General features: G+C 38.4%; 1 protein-coding gene across 2 annotated transcripts in view; it reads left to right on the forward strand.

Annotated features, from left to right (window-relative positions):
* Nucleotides 1-16,756, forward strand: part of DENND4C (DENN domain containing 4C) — a 110,765-nt gene that overhangs the window by 62,398 nt on the left and 31,611 nt on the right. For both annotated transcript variants that reach the window (XM_006140319.3, XM_006140320.3), the window contains 4 exons: nucleotides 2,778-2,900; nucleotides 3,987-4,133; nucleotides 11,026-12,194; nucleotides 15,975-16,152. In XM_006140319.3, the coding sequence (XP_006140381.1) occupies nucleotides 2,778-2,900; nucleotides 3,987-4,133; nucleotides 11,026-12,194; nucleotides 15,975-16,152 (1,617 nt within the window). The remainder of the gene's footprint in view (nucleotides 1-2,777; nucleotides 2,901-3,986; nucleotides 4,134-11,025; nucleotides 12,195-15,974; nucleotides 16,153-16,756) is intronic.

Genomic DNA, 16,756 nt, shown 5'->3' on the forward strand with positions numbered 1-16,756 from the left:
AATTGATAGAAAAGCTGCAAGAATAATGAAGTAAACCCTTGAATATCTTTTATCTAGAATTACTCCTTTTCATTTGGCACATTTGCTTTATTGTTTTAATTCTGTATACAAACGCCTATTATTATTCATTGTTACTATTTTAACATTTACTGTAGGGCATGTGCACTTGCCAGAAAGAAAGAGAGAGTAGAGTGAGTGAGCACTGCAAGGGGGATGACCATGTCACAAACCCTTCTCTTCCATTCACTTCTTGGGATCCTGGACATATATACACACGTGCCTATACACCTATTACTTATTATTCCTAAATCATGTGGTTAGGTTGCATGCATCTTACCATTTTACCTCATAATACGTTAGTGGTACTTTCTCTTATATAACCATATTTAGTTACCAAAGTCAGGAGAACACTGATAGACTACTTTAATCTATATGCACCTACATTCCAATTTTGTCAATTGTCCTAATGACCATTTTATGCTTTACCCCTCTCTGTTTATTTGCTAATAACCTGGCAATGTTCCTAAGACTTTCTTTGCCTTTCATGACTTTGACTTTGTTGAAGAATGCATTTCAGTTACTTCGTAGGATGTTTCGTAATTTGGGCGTGCCTGGTATCTCACCATGATTAGATTAGGCTTGCATCTTATGGTATACTGCACAAGTGGTATATCTTTCTCAGAGTATCTCTTCCTGGAGGTACAGAATGTCTGTCTTCCCCTCACTGGTGATCTTATTGATTACCTGGTCTCAGTGTGTTTAGTTTCTGTGTGAATAGTTACTGTTTCCCTGCTTAGAGATAATACGCTGCCTTCGAGGGGGACAGACAGTCTGGGAACATGTTGTAATATCTTCTTTCTCATCATACTGTAAATTTCACATCTATTGATGGTGCTTTCCTGACTCAGTCTTTACTATTATGGTTACAGACTGGTCATTTTCTTAGCTTCATCGCTCCCTTCATATTTAGAAGAAGATATTATAACATACGGAAGACTTTTCCTCCTCCATTTTTTTCTTACTCATTATTAGGATGGGCTCATTGAGTTGTGTTTTATTCAGTGGATTATAATCCATTATTGTCCTTGTTTGGTTCTCAAATTACCCCTATGTTGGTCAGTGGGCTCTCTTTTAAGCTTGTCCCTGTATCCTTTAGATACGTTCCCATCACATTTTTGAGCACTTTGTGTCTGGCACAAAACATGTTCCTGGATCATTTTTGTATTTTCCCTGCCTGAACTCTGAAATCAGCCATTTTTTCAGGGATCACAGGTTCCTTTTAAGGGGAATAACTTTTAGAAGCCAAAATCTTGGCTCTAGGTATGTTGTTAATTGTATCTTATTGCTTCTATGTTTTTAAAATTTATTTTACAAACAAAGCTAGAATAGAACTCTGTGTGTGTATGTAAGAAATACCTCCAGTTTTTTTTAATAATTATTTAATTTTTATTTATTATTGTTATTTTTAATTTGACCAGAGAGAGAGGAGAGGGAACGTGAGAAAGCAAGCAGCAAATCTAGGACTTGAATTGCAGGCATTGATGTAGGAGTCCAGCACCTTAACCACCACGCTACCTGCTGTCCCCTAGTCATATTTATTTTTTGAAAATATTATTTAATTTTATTTATTATTATTTTTAAATTTGCTGTAGGGCATGTGTGCTCATTAGAGAGAGGCAGAGAAGGAGAAGGAGAGGGAAAGTGGGAAAGCAAGCTGCCAAGTCTGGGACTTGAACTTGAGCCGCAGTTGACCATGTGGGAGTCCACTGCCTTAACCACCATACCACTTGCTGACCCAGTTTTAAGTAAGCTGCCGACGAGGGGACAGTCAGTCTGAGAACATGTTATAATATCCTCCTTTGCATCATACTTTAAATGTTACATCCATTGATGGTGCTGTCCTGAGTCAGTCTTTACTATTATGGTTACAAAGTGGTCACTTTCTTAGCTTTATCATGCCCAATTTTAAATCACCCCTCATGGTATTTTTAAAAAATCTGTCTTATCCCAAAGCAAAAATCCTGTCTCCCAACACCATCATGTTTACTCATTTAGTCCCATAGTTCACATAAAATAATTTAAGAAGTGTCACACCATTCCTGTGTTTTTCAGGAGTTGACTGTTACAAAATAATGCGTTCAAAACTTATTGATATTAGTCCACCATTGATCCTTCCAGTGTGGTTACGTAACTCATTTGAAATACAGCTGTGTCTTAATTCGTTTCTGTTTGCATTCAGTTTTATCCCCTGCCTAATTTTGTTTACTTTTTTGAATATGTGTAAGTTAGAAACAATACAATAAGGTGCACTCAGAGAGCTTTCTTCCCTCTTTATTCTTTCTGTCTTATTCTCATCACTCCTTCTTGGTAATCTTTTTTATTATTTTATGATTTATTAGTTATTTTTGCAAGAAGAAGATATATATGTATTTTAATCCCTTTTCCTTCTTACACAAAAGGTAGCATTCTGTAGCGGTTGTCCAAAAGAGACTTTTTGAAACCTTCTGTCCAGTTCTCATTAACTTACAGATAAATTATGATTCAATGCTTCCAAATGTGTAGTGGTCTCTATTTGATGTTCCTGTTTCTACCATTCTCTGCTTATCATTGCTTAAAATTATTTTGTGTGCTTTGTGAGTGCTCATCTTCCTTTTCTCTTAAGTTTAATTGTGTAGGTCAGTGGAATTTTCTTTTGATATTTTATAGATGGATTGTAAGTTCACGAAAACACTTATCTGTAAGTCTACTTTTTCTTTTTTTTTTTTTTTTTTGGACAGGTGGTCAGTCTGACCAAGGATATGGATCTAAGGATGAACTTATAAAGGATGATGCAGAGATTCACGTGCCTGAAGAACAAGGAACAAGAGAATTGATAACTAAAACCAAAGTGCAAACAGAAGGTTATGTGCTGACATTTACGAGCTTTGCTTAGAAAAATACCTATATTAATTAAAAGTTGGTCTTACTTGATCATTTTAGGGAAACCGTTTAGAAACGTAAGGTCTAACTCTTAAGATACTGTGTACTATTGTATAAGATAGATTTTGGTAGTCTCTGGATTTGGGAATTTAAGAGACATTTAGAGACTCTGTAGATCAACCCTTCATTTCACAGGAAAGTATAATCCATTGAGGTATTCATTTTTCAAAGTCACATAGCTACTGGGTGACAGAGCCACAACTAAACTTTGTATCATCAAACTTGCATTTGAGTGTCCCTTTTTATTTTAAAATACACTTTTGGTAGAAGTCCTTCAAATATCTAAATGGATATTTTTCACTGGTAGGTTAAAAATAGTCCATGTGGCTTTCCTGGTTTTTATAGAACTCTTTGAGCTAGAGATGATTTATTGTAATTCTTTTATGGATGTATGGAGAACTATCTCTTTATCATTAGACCTCATTTTCTTCTCTTTTTTTTTTTTTTTTTTTTTTGTTGAGATTTAATCAATAGGGCATGTGCTAGAAAGACAGAGAGACAGAAAGCGAGAAATCAGCCCCTGAGGGGATGGCCAAGCCACAATCCCTTCTCTTATTCTCCTCTAGGGATTTTTGGCACATATGCACATACACCCTGCATAAATTTAAGCCACTGAGTCTGGGAATTGAACTGCAGTCCAGCTATGTAAACCATTATGCCAACTCCTGGTCCCAGACCTCATTTTCTTACACAAAGCACACTTTCTTGATGATGTCACTTTATGCTTTAGAATTATACAGAAACAAGCTCTCTCCTACCTCTCCTGTAAGTGATGAGAAAAGGCATTAATTATTTACTCAGGGACACTCGAGTTAGGATTATTCAATGCTGAAATAAAGCATTCATTTTGATCAGTACTGGCAATGTTTATGTAAACCAGTCACAATAAATCAATAATAAAATAATCATGTATTTATCTCCACTTATAGAAAAATATATAAAAACAAACATATTTTGTTCAGTATTGGCAAAAATAGGAATAACATCCATATATGTTTTTTCTCCAGATATCTGTGATGTCTCTGCTATTGTGGCAAAACATTCACAATCTAGTTCAGAGCCTCAGAGTCCTACTGAACCTCCTGCATGGGGCAGCAGTATTGTGAAAGTTCCATCAGGTATATTTGATATTAACAGCAGGAAAAGCAGCACTGGTGAGTCTTTACATATTGGTTATTAAATACTTAAAATGTACTTCTCTGGCCACCCCTATGGCCTTATGGTTAAGGGGGCCAGATCCCTTATGGCAGACTGCAGTTTGAATCTCAAACCTGGCAGTTTGAAAAACACACCGGGTGTGTATGTGTGTGTGTGTTCATACCTCAAATCCTGGAGAAAAGGAGGTGAACAAAAAGCATCCCTACAAGGGGTGCTTTCTCACTTTCCCTTTACCTCATTCTGTCAATTCGACAAGCACACACATTTCTGGCTTTAAAAAAAAAGATGATCATATGTACTCCAGCAGATGCATGTGTGTCCTTAATGACATTAACGCGTTGACTGAGTTATAATATTGACTGAATTGTAATAAACATACTAAAGTGACACACATGAGTTTGGATCCTATAAATGTCATTGTTTTAAAATATTTAGTTTTAAAAAGGTTATTTAGTGTGTTTAACTATTCTTTGGAATGCCTTCTCCTGCTGCAGTGCCTGTTCTAAGTTTGCTCAGTCTCCGTCATTGTTGATAGTGAGAGAGTTCTGTAGGGTCTCCTGTACTCATCAGGACTGAGAGGTGTGATGCGATTATATCCATGTGTAGCAGCGTAATCCTGACAGGAATTACAAGTACATCAGTAGGTCTTTACTTCTGGCCTATTCATTATAGGTACCTTGAGCCATATTTTGTTACTAGATATTAAAAATGAGGGAAACAGCAGTTAGCGTAATGGCTATGTCGCTGGACTCCCACGTAGTCGACTGCGGTTCACGTCCTGGACCCGGTGGCTTAAAACTCACGTCGGGCATGTGTGCATGCATGCCCAAGATCCCAAGAGGAGAATGGAGGAGAAGGGATTGCGGGTGTGACCATCCCCTCTGGGGGGTGATTTCTTGCTTTCTGTCTCTATGTCTCTCTCTGTCTGTCTGGCAAACGCACGTGCCCTATAGTGAAAAACCTCTCAAAAAAAAAAAAAAAAAGAATAACATTGTACAGATTTATCTGTGTTTTGGTGTGTCCAGTTGTTTGTCTCTTTTTCACTCAGTAGACTTCTATTGTGCAGATAAATCTATTCTTTATACATTCACCAATTGAAGGACATTTGGGTTATTTCTAGTTAGCGATTATAAATAAACCCCCTACTAACATTCACATGCAGGTTTTTGTGAACTCAAGTTTTCAGTTCACTTGAGTAAATACCTAAGAAAATCAGAGGAAGATTGCTGGGTCAAATGAGTGTTTATAACTGTATGTCTAACATTATTTTTAGAAGCAAACTGACAGACTATTTTTCCAAAGTATCTATTCCATTTGCGTTTCCACCACCAGTGTATGAAAGATCCAGTTATTCTATGTCCTAGCCAGCACTTGGTATTGTATTTCTTTATTTTAGCCATTCTAACAGGTTCGTAGTGGGATCTCACTGTGGCTCTAACTTGCATTTCCTTAATGACTAATGATGGTGACCTTCGACTTTTTTTTAATTAAAAAAAAAAATTGCCAGAGGACACGTGTGTTCAGCAGACGTAGGGTTGAGGGGGAAAGTATTGCCCATGGAGTGTGGTTACGTTGCAACCCTTTCCCTCTATTTCTCCTCCCTGTCAGGGTTTGGGACATGCACACACACATGCCTGCTGGGCTGGAATTCAAACTGTAATCAGCTACATGGGATCTAGCTCCCTAAAAACAGGGCTTAACAGCTACATTGGACGATCGTGTGTGCATGCATGCCCAAGATCCCAAGAGGAGAATGGAGGAGAAGGGATTGCGGGTGTGACCATCCCCTCTGGGGGGTGATTTCTTGCTTTCTGTCTCTATGTCTCTCTCTGTCTGTCTGGCAAACGCACGTGCCCTATAGTGAAAAACCTCTCAAAAAAAAAAAAAAAAAGAATAACATTGTACTGAATTTGAGTTTACTATTCTCTTTTTTTCTGGAAAGGACATCCTTTTTTTTTTTTTTTTTAATTTAACTTTATTTATCCATTTATTTTAATTTGACCAGAGAGAGAGAGAGGAAAAGTGAGAAAGCAAGCCACCAGGTCTGGGACTCAAACTGTGGTCGGCCATGTGAGAGTGTCTAGTGCCTTAACTACCATGCTACCTGCTGGTCCCTACTATCCTTTTTTAAAGTGTATGTATTTCTTCCATGAGAGATAGGAGAGAAAGAGAGCCTCCCCACAACAGAGTCTTCATGCAGCTTTGTCCCCCAGCTTTAGCAAGCCTCAAGTCATGGGAGTGCACACAGGCCCGGTGTACTCGGGGAGGTTCCCAGGCTTGAACTGGTAACCTTCCCATGTGGAATTGCTCCATATGGCAATGTATTTTACTGTTGCACCATTATCCAGGCCCTAGAGTTTGCTCATTTCAGTTATATGTAGGCCTTCCAAGAGCTCTTTGGCATACTTCCAAGTGTGTGATTTTAAAGAACAATGAAATTGTCTGTGTCCTTTGTCCTTCATTAATGGTAGCTTTATAAAGGTAACTGTCTTAGCTCTACATTTATCTGGTGAATGACTTTAAAGAAATTAACTTGTTCAATATCTTAAATCAATGAAAGGTACTCATTATTCTTAAAATCTTTTATCTTGGGCGGTCAGCAGGTGGCATGGTAGTTAAGGGCACTGGGGTCCTAAATGGGCACCATGGTTCTGTCCCGGACCTGGACCTGGTGTCTTGCTTTCTTACTTTTTCTTTTTCTTGCTCTGTCCCTCTCTGGTCAAATTGAAATAAATAAATAAATGGATAAAAGTTAAATAAACTAATAATAATTAAAAAATCTTTTCCCTTGGTATTTATCACAATACCACATTTTATTCATTATGTTTAATGAGGGGTAGGGCTCCAGAGGTAGGGCAAAGGTTTTCTGAGGAAAGAATCTATATATTCTGGAATCTGTTGCCAACCTGTTGACATTGGGGGACTTGATACAGGGGAAGGAAGACAGAAGTTTTTGTTTGTTTCATCAAAGGTTTACAATTGTCTCAGGATATTGGATATGGTCTAGAGATGGCTTTGTTTTCTTCCTTTTACTCATCGTGTTTCAGTATTATATGTTAGCTTGGGAAACTTTATTCTGTTAAGAAACAAAGAGGTGGGGGGACCAGCAAGTAGCATGGTGGTTACAGCGCTAAACACTCCCACATGGCCAACCACGGTTCAAGTCCTGGACCTGATAGCTTCCTTTCTCACTTTTCCACTCTCTCCCTCTCTCTCTCTGTCTCTGGTCAAATTAAAATAAATGAATAAATAAAATTAAATAATTATTTAAGAAAAAAGAAAAAGAAAGAAAGAGGTGGTAATGGGGCTTTTTCTAGTATATCAGACAAATTTATTCTAAATAAATTTGTATATGAATTGTGCCACTAAATTCCTAGAAACACTGTAAGAACCAGTGCTATTTGAAAAGCTCTGTTTCTCAAATATTGGTAGCGGTCTTCAAAGCAGATACAAGTTTTGGAGTTGTGAAACAGGTTAGTTTAATACCCTTGAAGTTTTTTAAATATATCTTTGGTTTGGTTTGCTTAGCTATAGGGAACATACACTCACCAGAAAGGGAGAAATTACCCCGTGGGGATGATCACAACAAAAATCCCTTCTCCAGTGTCCTCTTGGGATTTTGGGCACACATGCACACATGCTTAGCATGCTTTTCAAGCTGCTGTGTCCTGGACTCCAGCCGCAGCTGGCCGTGTGGGGTTAGCCATCTTAACCTTTATGCTCTCTGCTGGCCCACTTTAATTATATTTTCAAATGTTTATTAGTTCTGATAAATTAATATGATTAGTAATTAGTTCTGTTAGATTGTTGGGAAAGTCATGACAAATTTTTCTGTTTTTCCGTGTAAAAGTGTGTCATGACTTTCTCAACAACTCAATAGTTTCAAAGATTTTTTTTTAAATCTTGAAATCAATTTGAAATATCAGAAAAATCTTATCAAAGATAGCTTTTCCCCTAAAAATTCCCTCTAATTATGTATTTTTAAAAAAATAATGACTTATTTAATTTTATTTCTCGTTATCATTATTTTTAAATTTGCTATAGGGCACATGTGCTCACCAGAAAGAGAAAGAGAGAGAAAGAAAGTAAGAAAGCAAGCCTCCAGATATGGGACTTGAAATGTGGTTGGCCATGTGGGAGTCCAGTCCCTTAACTACCATGCCACCTGCCAGCCCTTTATTATGTTTTGTTTTTTTTTTAAAGAGAATGGAGGCCAGCAGGTGGTGTGGTGGTTAGACCACTGGACTCCCACATGGTCGACTGCTGTTTGAATCACGGACCCAGTGACTTGAAATTCACACTGGGCATATGTGTTTGCATGCCCAAAATCCTGAGAAGAGAATGAAGGAGGAAAGATTACAGTGTGGCCATCCCCCTTGGAGGATGTTTTCTCACTTTCTGTCTCTCTGTTGAGAGCATGTGCCCTATAGCCAATAAAAAAAAAAAAATCATAAATATGAATGAGTGGTGTTTTAGTTTAGGCTGTTGTAACAGATACCATAGGAGAAAAGACTGCAGTGTGGCCATCCCCCTTGGGGGATGATTTCTCCCCTTCTGTCTCTTTGACAAGTGCACATCCCTATACCTCCCCGCCAAAAAAAAAAAATCATAAATATGGATGAGTAGTGTTTTAGTCAGTTCAGGCTGCTGTAACAAAGTACCATCAACTAGATTACTTATAAATAACAGAAATGTATTTCTTACGGTTCTGGAGACTGGGAAATCCAAATTAGTGTACCAGCATAGCAAGTTCTGGTGAGGACCCTCTTCCTTGGTGCAGACTGCCAACTTCCCATTATGTCTTCGCACGGTGGAAAGAGAGCAAGAGCAAGAGAGCTTAAAGGCCCCATCTCCTAATCCCATCACATTGACAGAATTTCTTTTTTTTTTTTTTTTAAAGAGATTTTTGCTATAGAGTGTATGAACTCGCTGGAGAGAGACAGACAGAGAGACAGAAAGTGAGAAATCACCCCCGGGGGAATAGTCACACTGCAGTTCCTTCTCCTCCATTCTCTAGGGGTTTTGGCCATGCACGCATATGTACCCTGCATGAGTTTTAAGCCATCAGGTTCAGGACTCAAACCACAGTAGACTATGTGGGAATCCAGTAACATAACCTATTACACCATTTGCTGGTCCCAGTGGTTAAGATTTCAGCATATGAATTTTGGGAGTTGCAAACATCCAATCTGTAACAGGTAGACTTAAGTTCTGATGATTCAAATAAGAAATAACTTTGATCTTTGAATGAAAAAATACATTTTGGCAAAGAATAAAATATTGCTTCATCCAAAGCTGGGGGAGAGACCTACAGCCACTGATATGTTTTTGCCCTACTTAAATAAGACTGACCTCTATGAGGGCTAATTTTATGTCTGTCTTATTTGCCATTTTATTCCTAGCATCACACAGTGGGCATCTGTATACACTCAGATACTTGTTGAGTGAGAATATCTGAAAAAAATTTAAAGTACTCAAATTTTCCTTTTTTTAAGAAAAAGAATTATTTTATTAACTTTATCATTAATATTATTTTTTTCATTTCATCAGAGAAAGAGAGGGATAGAGATAGCAAGAGTGAAAATGAGAAAGCAAGTTGCCAAGTTTGATACTTAAACTGTGATTAGCCATGTGGGAGTCCAATGTCTTTAACGATTACACCACCTGCTGGCCCCAGATTTTCCTTTTTTAAAAATTGTTTGTTTAATTCCATTTATTATTATTATGTTTTAACTTAACTAGAAAGAGAGAGGGAAAGCAAGAAAGGAAGCCACCAGGTCTGGGACTAGAATCGCAGTCAGCCTTGTGGGAGTCCAGTGCCTTAACCACCATCCCACCTGAGGGCGCTTTTTTAAGTTTGCCAGAGGGCACATGCATGAGACAGAGAGACAGAGAAAGACTGAAAGTGAGGAAAGGTGAAAAAGCTCCACCTCTGGCAAGTGGTCACACCAGGATTCTTTCTCCTTGGTTTCTCCTTTTAGTGATTTTTGGGTATATGCTTACACACACACACACACACACACACACACACACACACACACACCTGGTGTGTTTCTTCAAGCCATTGGGTTTAGGACTTGAAATATGAGGTTGATCATGGGCGATCCAGCTATCTAAACCACTATGCCATGGCTGGTCCTAACTACTCAGAATTTATCAGCCTTAGAATTTGCCAATTATTGGGGACCGCAGTTGGCATGGTGGTTGGAGATGCTGGAATCCCACAGGGCGATCTAGTCCCGGACCTAGTGGCTTTCTTTCTCACTTTCCCTTTCTCTCTGTGTCTCTCTCTGGTCAAATTAAAAAATAATAATAATAACAAATGGAAATACATAAATAAATATTAAAAAAAGAGAATTTGCCAATGCTAAGCATTCCATTCTGGATTCTTTTACTTTGGAGCCATGAAGCTTTGGCCATAGCAGATACATAATTCCTCCATGAATACAAGTTTGCTTTGTGCACAGAAGATTTCTGGCAAGTATTGTTAAATTGAATATATGGATATATTAACTCAGAATATATTTCTTTAATAGAACATAAGACTTTAAATGTAAGAAATAGTTAAGATCTGTGTTTATTGATAAATGTGACATATTTGAGTGAACAGTATAGTTATTTGTAGCATATATTGCATTATATTTTTAAATGGATGTGTGTGTGTGTATGCATGGAGGTTATACATTGAAATTTTATCTGTGGAAGACTGTTGAATAGTTTCTTTTGATACTTTTTCTGTGTATCTTCTTTGTAATTTCTAGAATTTCTGAACAATTAATGTTTATTCTGGGATGTGTCACTTTAACAATGAGAAAAACAGTAAGCATTTTTATAAAAGTTACATCAGAAAACAGAGATTAATTATTAATATTTTACTGTCCTTTTTAGGTAGTGTATCAAATGTGCTATTTTCTGCTCAAGATCAAATTGAAGACACAGTCTTTGGGGAAGTTACTAATCTCAAGAAGAATGGTGATAGAGGAGAAAAAAGACAAAAGCATTTTCCAGAGAGGAGCTGTAGTTTTAGTTTTGAAAGTCGGGCAGGAATGTTGCTCAAGAAGAGTAGTTTGGATCTGAATTCAAGTGAGATGGCTATCATGATGGGAGCAGATGCCAAGATTCTCACAGCAGCATTGACGTGCCCTAAGACTTCTTCACTTCACATTGCAAGAACCCGTAGCTTTGAGAATGCTAGCTGTCATCCAGTTGATTCTAGGACTCGTACATCTGAAAGCACTTGGGATCCTGAGTCCAGATCATCTCCGGTGCTAGAGATGCTTGAGGAAAGCCAAGAGCTCCTAGAGCCTGTGGCTGATGATAACATGACTAAGATGACTACGACACAGGATGAATCTGATGGTCTACAAAATGATAGTAACAGTGATCAGTCCAGAGACTTGAAAGCAGGATCCAGAGATCTAATAAATAAGAGAAGCAGTTTATATGGAGTTGCTAAAGCTGTTGAAAGGGAAGATGTTGAAACTGGACTAGATCCTTTGTCCCTTTTAGCTACTGAATGTACAGGAGAAAAAACCCCTGATGCTGAAGAGAAGATGTTTTCTCCAGTTATTGCACGTAATCTGGCTGACGAAATTGAAAGCTATATGAACCTGAAAAGTCCCCTGGGTAGTAAATCTTCTAGCATGGAATTACATGGAGATGGAAACAGAGAATCTGGTGTTACCACTGCAGTTACTCACCCTTTAGAGAGGAGATCAAGCCTACCTTTAGATCATGGTCCACCAGTACAGGAGAATGCAGAGAATGAAAAGAGCTCCCCTGCAGTGTCAAGGTCTAAAACTTTCACGGGGCGTTTCAAACAGCAGACTCCCTCTCGAACTCATAAAGAACGTTCAACTTCTTTATCAGCATTGATGCGATCTTCACCACATGGCTCATTGGGTTCTGTAGTGAATTCTTTTTCAGGGCTAAAGCTGGATAACATCCTCTCAGGGCCTAAGATAGATGTTCTTAAATCTAGTATGAAACAAGCAGCAACAGTAGCCAGTAAGATGTGGGTGGCTGTAGCATCTGCGTACAACTACTCAGATGATGAGGTAAGAAAGTTTTAGGCATGATAAGGGAATGTTTGTATTGTCTTTTAGAAATATATATTCATACTAAAATTATTACTTAGAGGTTTCTAGTAACTTTGGTTTTTATATTTTAAAACTTTATGTATAGGGGCCAGCAGTAGTGTGGTGGCTAAGACACTGGACTCCCATATGGCCAACCACAGTTTGATCCCAGACATGGCTGCTTGAAAATCATGCTGAGCACATATGTGTACATATCATAAATCCCAAGAGAAGAATGGGGGAGAAGGGATTGTAATATGGTCATCCCCCGGGGATAGTGATTTCTCACTTTCCTTCTCACTGTCTTTCTCTCTACCGAGTGCACACACCCTAAGGCAAAAACCTTAAAACGAATAAATAAATAAAACTGTATGCATAGCTATTTCTTTTTTTTCTTTTTCTTTTTTTTTTTTTTTGAGAGGTTTTCGCTATAGGGCGTGTGCACTCGCCAGACAGACAGAGACAGGGAGACAGAAAGCGAGAAATCACTCCCCAGGGGGGATGGTCACGCCGCAATCTCTTCTCCATTCTCCTCTCAGGATCTTGGACATGGACGCACACACGCCCGGCGTGAGTTTTAAGCCACCGAGTCTGGGACGCGAACCGTGGTTGACTACGTGGGAGTCCAGTGACATAGCCATTATGCTAACTGCTGGTTCCCTGCATAACTATTTCTTTAAATAACTTGAGTAGCAGAGAAATTAATAATGTGGAAAAAGAATATCAGGACAGTTTTATAATTCTATAAATCAGCCTAAATGAAAACATGTAGTTTATTCTTTTTAAGACACTAATGTTTAGTATTTGAAGTTAATGATAATACAAATGTTATAATTGTGTAGCACTTCACTTTTTTTTTTTTTTTTTTGGAGAGGTTTTTGCTGTAGGGCACATGCGCTCGCCAGAAAGACAGAGAGACAGAGAAACGTAAAGTGAGAAATCACACCCCAGGGGGCATGGCCACACCGCAATCCCTTTTCCTCCATTCTCCTCTCGGGATCTTGGGCACGCACACACATGTGCCTGGAATGAGTTTAAGCCACAGGGTCCGTGACTCAAACCATGGTCGACTACATGGGAGTCCAGCGACATAGCCATTACACTAACTGCTGGTCCTGGTAATTCACTTTTTAAATAACTTATACTTATTTTATCTCCAAAATATATATGAAATCACTTTGCAGTTTAACCCATACTACATGACAAAAATAATTAAGTCTTTTAAAAAGTATCGTAAATAGATTAAGTCATAAGATCTTTTTATGAAAGTGGAAGTGGGAAAATTTTACTTATTTAGTTTAATATAAAAACGTAAAATTTCATCTTTGTTTCCAAAGAATTGTATAGTAGTTGAGTACCTTAATAAGTAGACAAGATAGGCATCGTTAAATGTTTGCTATTATTACTGTAACAATATGTTCTGGGTACTATTCTAAACTGTATGTGTGAATTTTCTATATGATTATAAGTATATACACATATATTTAATTTTTATGACAACCCCAGAGGGTAGTACTATTAGTATTTTTATTTTATGGAGATTCAAAGAGAGTAATTAACTTCCCAAGATCAAACAACCACTGTGTCAGACTAGGATTAGAAATCATGGGCGTGAAGCCCATGCTCTCACCATAGAAGCAACTTAAATGTCAGGTTTTAAATGATAAATTTGAAATTTTGGATTAGTCAAAGCAATATGGTAGCTAAGAAGTGTATCTAAGAGAATAATGTAAAGGAACATGAAAGCATAAAACATCATGCATTTTCAAGATAGAGTAACTAATTTCAGATGTGTAAAGCTCTAAATAGGAAGTAGAGACATTGGAAAAGAAATTGGACAGGGTTGGCTCCATGGCACAGTGATAATACACTGCTCAAAAGGAGCCAGGGTGCCAGCAGGGGGCGTACTGGTTAAGGCATTGGATTTCCAAATGGCTGACCCTGGTTCAAGTTCAAGATCTTGAAAATAATGCCTGTTGTGTGTGCTGCTTATGTGCCCCAAGTCCCAGGAGGAGAATGGAAGAGGAGAAATTGCAGCATGGCCATCCTCCCTGAGAGTGATTTCTCACTTTCCCTCCCCGTCTCTCTCTCTCTGGCAAGCAGCAGCAGCCAGATTCCACATGGTCCTGTGGTGGAATCTCCAGCTCAGTCATATTGGGCATGTGTACAAGTACCCAGGGTCTGATTGGCTGGAGGACTGGAAGAATGGGATTACAACGTGACCAGGCCCCATAGAGAGTGCTAATCTCCCTCTCTACCTTTCCCACTTCTCTTTTTCTCTCTTGGCATGTGCACATACATCCTGTATCAGAATAAAGGGAAAGAAAAAAAGGAAATTGGACAAATAAGACTTGAATACCATTTGAAGAAAAATGTTATAGGTAAACATTAATTGAATTAAAGTTACAGTACTGGGTGCTAAAAGATAAACTGCACTTTGAATTTAAAAAGCTTATAAGATTGGTCAAGGGAAGGCAGAGAGGTTTTTGCGATAGGGTGCGTGCATTTGCCAGAAACGCAGAGACAGACAGAGAGACAGAACATGAGAAATCACCCCCCAGGGGGGATGGCCACGCCGCAGTCCCTTCTCCTCCATTTTCCTCTTGGGATCTTAGGCACGTTTGCACATGTGCCCAGCATGAGTTGAAGCCACCAGATCCAGGACTCAAACCACGGTCGATTATATGGGAGTCCAGTGACATAGCCATTATGCCAAATGCTGGTCCCGGGAAGGCAGAATATTAATAAAATAACTTTAAAAATGTTTTAGGACCAGGCATTGACACATTGGTTGAGACAGCTGGATCCCAACATAGTAACTGTGCAATTCGAGTCCTGGACTTGGTGGCTTGAGAAACATGCCAGGCACATGTGTGTGAGAAATGAAGGAGAGGGGACTGTGGTGTGATCATTTCCCACGGGGGTACTTTCTCACTCTTTCTCTTTCTCTCTCTCTCTCTCTCACAAGTGCATGAACGCTCTTTCAAAAATTTTTAAATGTATTTTAACCTAGTATTATGATGAAAAATGCCAGAATGAACTATTTTATTTTTGAAATTTATCTAACAGGTTTAAACAATTTTCTACAGTGTTATTTGGACTTAGAATATATGACAGTGTAAATTCTAAGCAGTCATGGATCTTTTCATTGCTATGGCCCTGGCATCAGTAGCAGCAAGTGGCAAAGGCAAATAGGATACACCTAGTAAATAATTACAGAGAAGAAGTAAATGTAGTCTATAAAATGGTCCTAACATATCGTTATTTGAAAGGACTGATGTTGTCCATGTGTTTTAAGTAAGTAATTTCCATAGGGTCAAATGCAAGATCTCAGTCTGGCTGTCTGATGCTAATAGTCCCTGTTTTATTTGTGCTGAGCTCTCCGATTTCTTTGGAGACTGAGCACCTGGTGTTGCTTTAACAGATACTGAACATCAAGAGACCCAGACCCCACACACGCCCCAGGGCACAACAAAATCTTTTTTTAAAGCACTGGAAAAGTCATAACCTGTTTATCTGTGCAAAAATACGTTGTTAATTTTCCGACAACTCAATATTTTAGGTTATTGACTGAATATCTTAGAGTATGGAAGGGAAGTTCCAAATAACAGTAAGAAGATGCATAGTATTGAAAAGTATAGATATGACTATTTGTTTTAAAGATTGTGTAAGTGTTTAATTTCCAAAAAGGATGGATGAGTATGTTCTTGTTGGGTAAAGTATTACTACTTATGGATATTTTATTCTTTTCCATTAAAGGAGGAAACCAATCGAGATTACAGCTTCCCAGCTGGTCTAGAAGACCATATTCTGGGAGAGAATATATTGCCTAACACGAGTACCTCAGGGTTGGTCCCCAGTGAACTGACCCAGAGCAACACAAGCCTTGGCAGTAGCAGCAGCAGTGGAGATACAGGAAAACTGCATTGTCCAGCAGGTATGGGGAAGGATTGTCCGTTATTTAGTTCTTGCTTGTTTTAATTTACATACTGATCCCCCGTGCCCCTCCACATCTCAAAGCCTCAGTTATTGAGATGATCCTATAGATTTATAATAATAGCTGCACCTTATTATCCCTGTAATATTGTATCATCTATAAGTACTGCCATGGTGTTTATTTTTAGTTGTATGTGTTTGTGGATTATAATCCTATTTCTCATACTTTAGCATACATCAGAATCATCTGGGGAATTGATTTAAAAATCTATGCAGGTCTAGCTGCTGTGGTGTTCTGGGAAGATGCTGTTGCTTGGTAGGCTGAGGCTATGTGGGAGGCCTGAGTTCAGTTCCCAGCCTACCCTAAAAGTCAGGGGTGTTAATGTGGGCCCGTGGGCCTGGGAGCTGAGGCAGGAAAATCCTGATGGAATGAGATGTTGTTTTTAAACACACCCACAAATACAAATGTTTTAGCTCAAGGCTAAAACTTGTGAGACTAAATTTGTGGGATGGGACTGGAATGTATATATATATATTTTTTTTTAATTTTATTTTTTATTTATCTTAAGTATTTTCCAAAGAGGGACAGAGAGAGAGAGAGAGAG

Source organism: Tupaia chinensis, unplaced genomic scaffold, assembly GCF_000334495.1.
Source record: "Tupaia chinensis unplaced genomic scaffold, TupChi_1.0 Scaffold000029_1, whole genome shotgun sequence".
In the NCBI taxonomy this organism is placed as follows: Eukaryota; Metazoa; Chordata; class Mammalia; order Scandentia; family Tupaiidae; genus Tupaia; species Tupaia belangeri.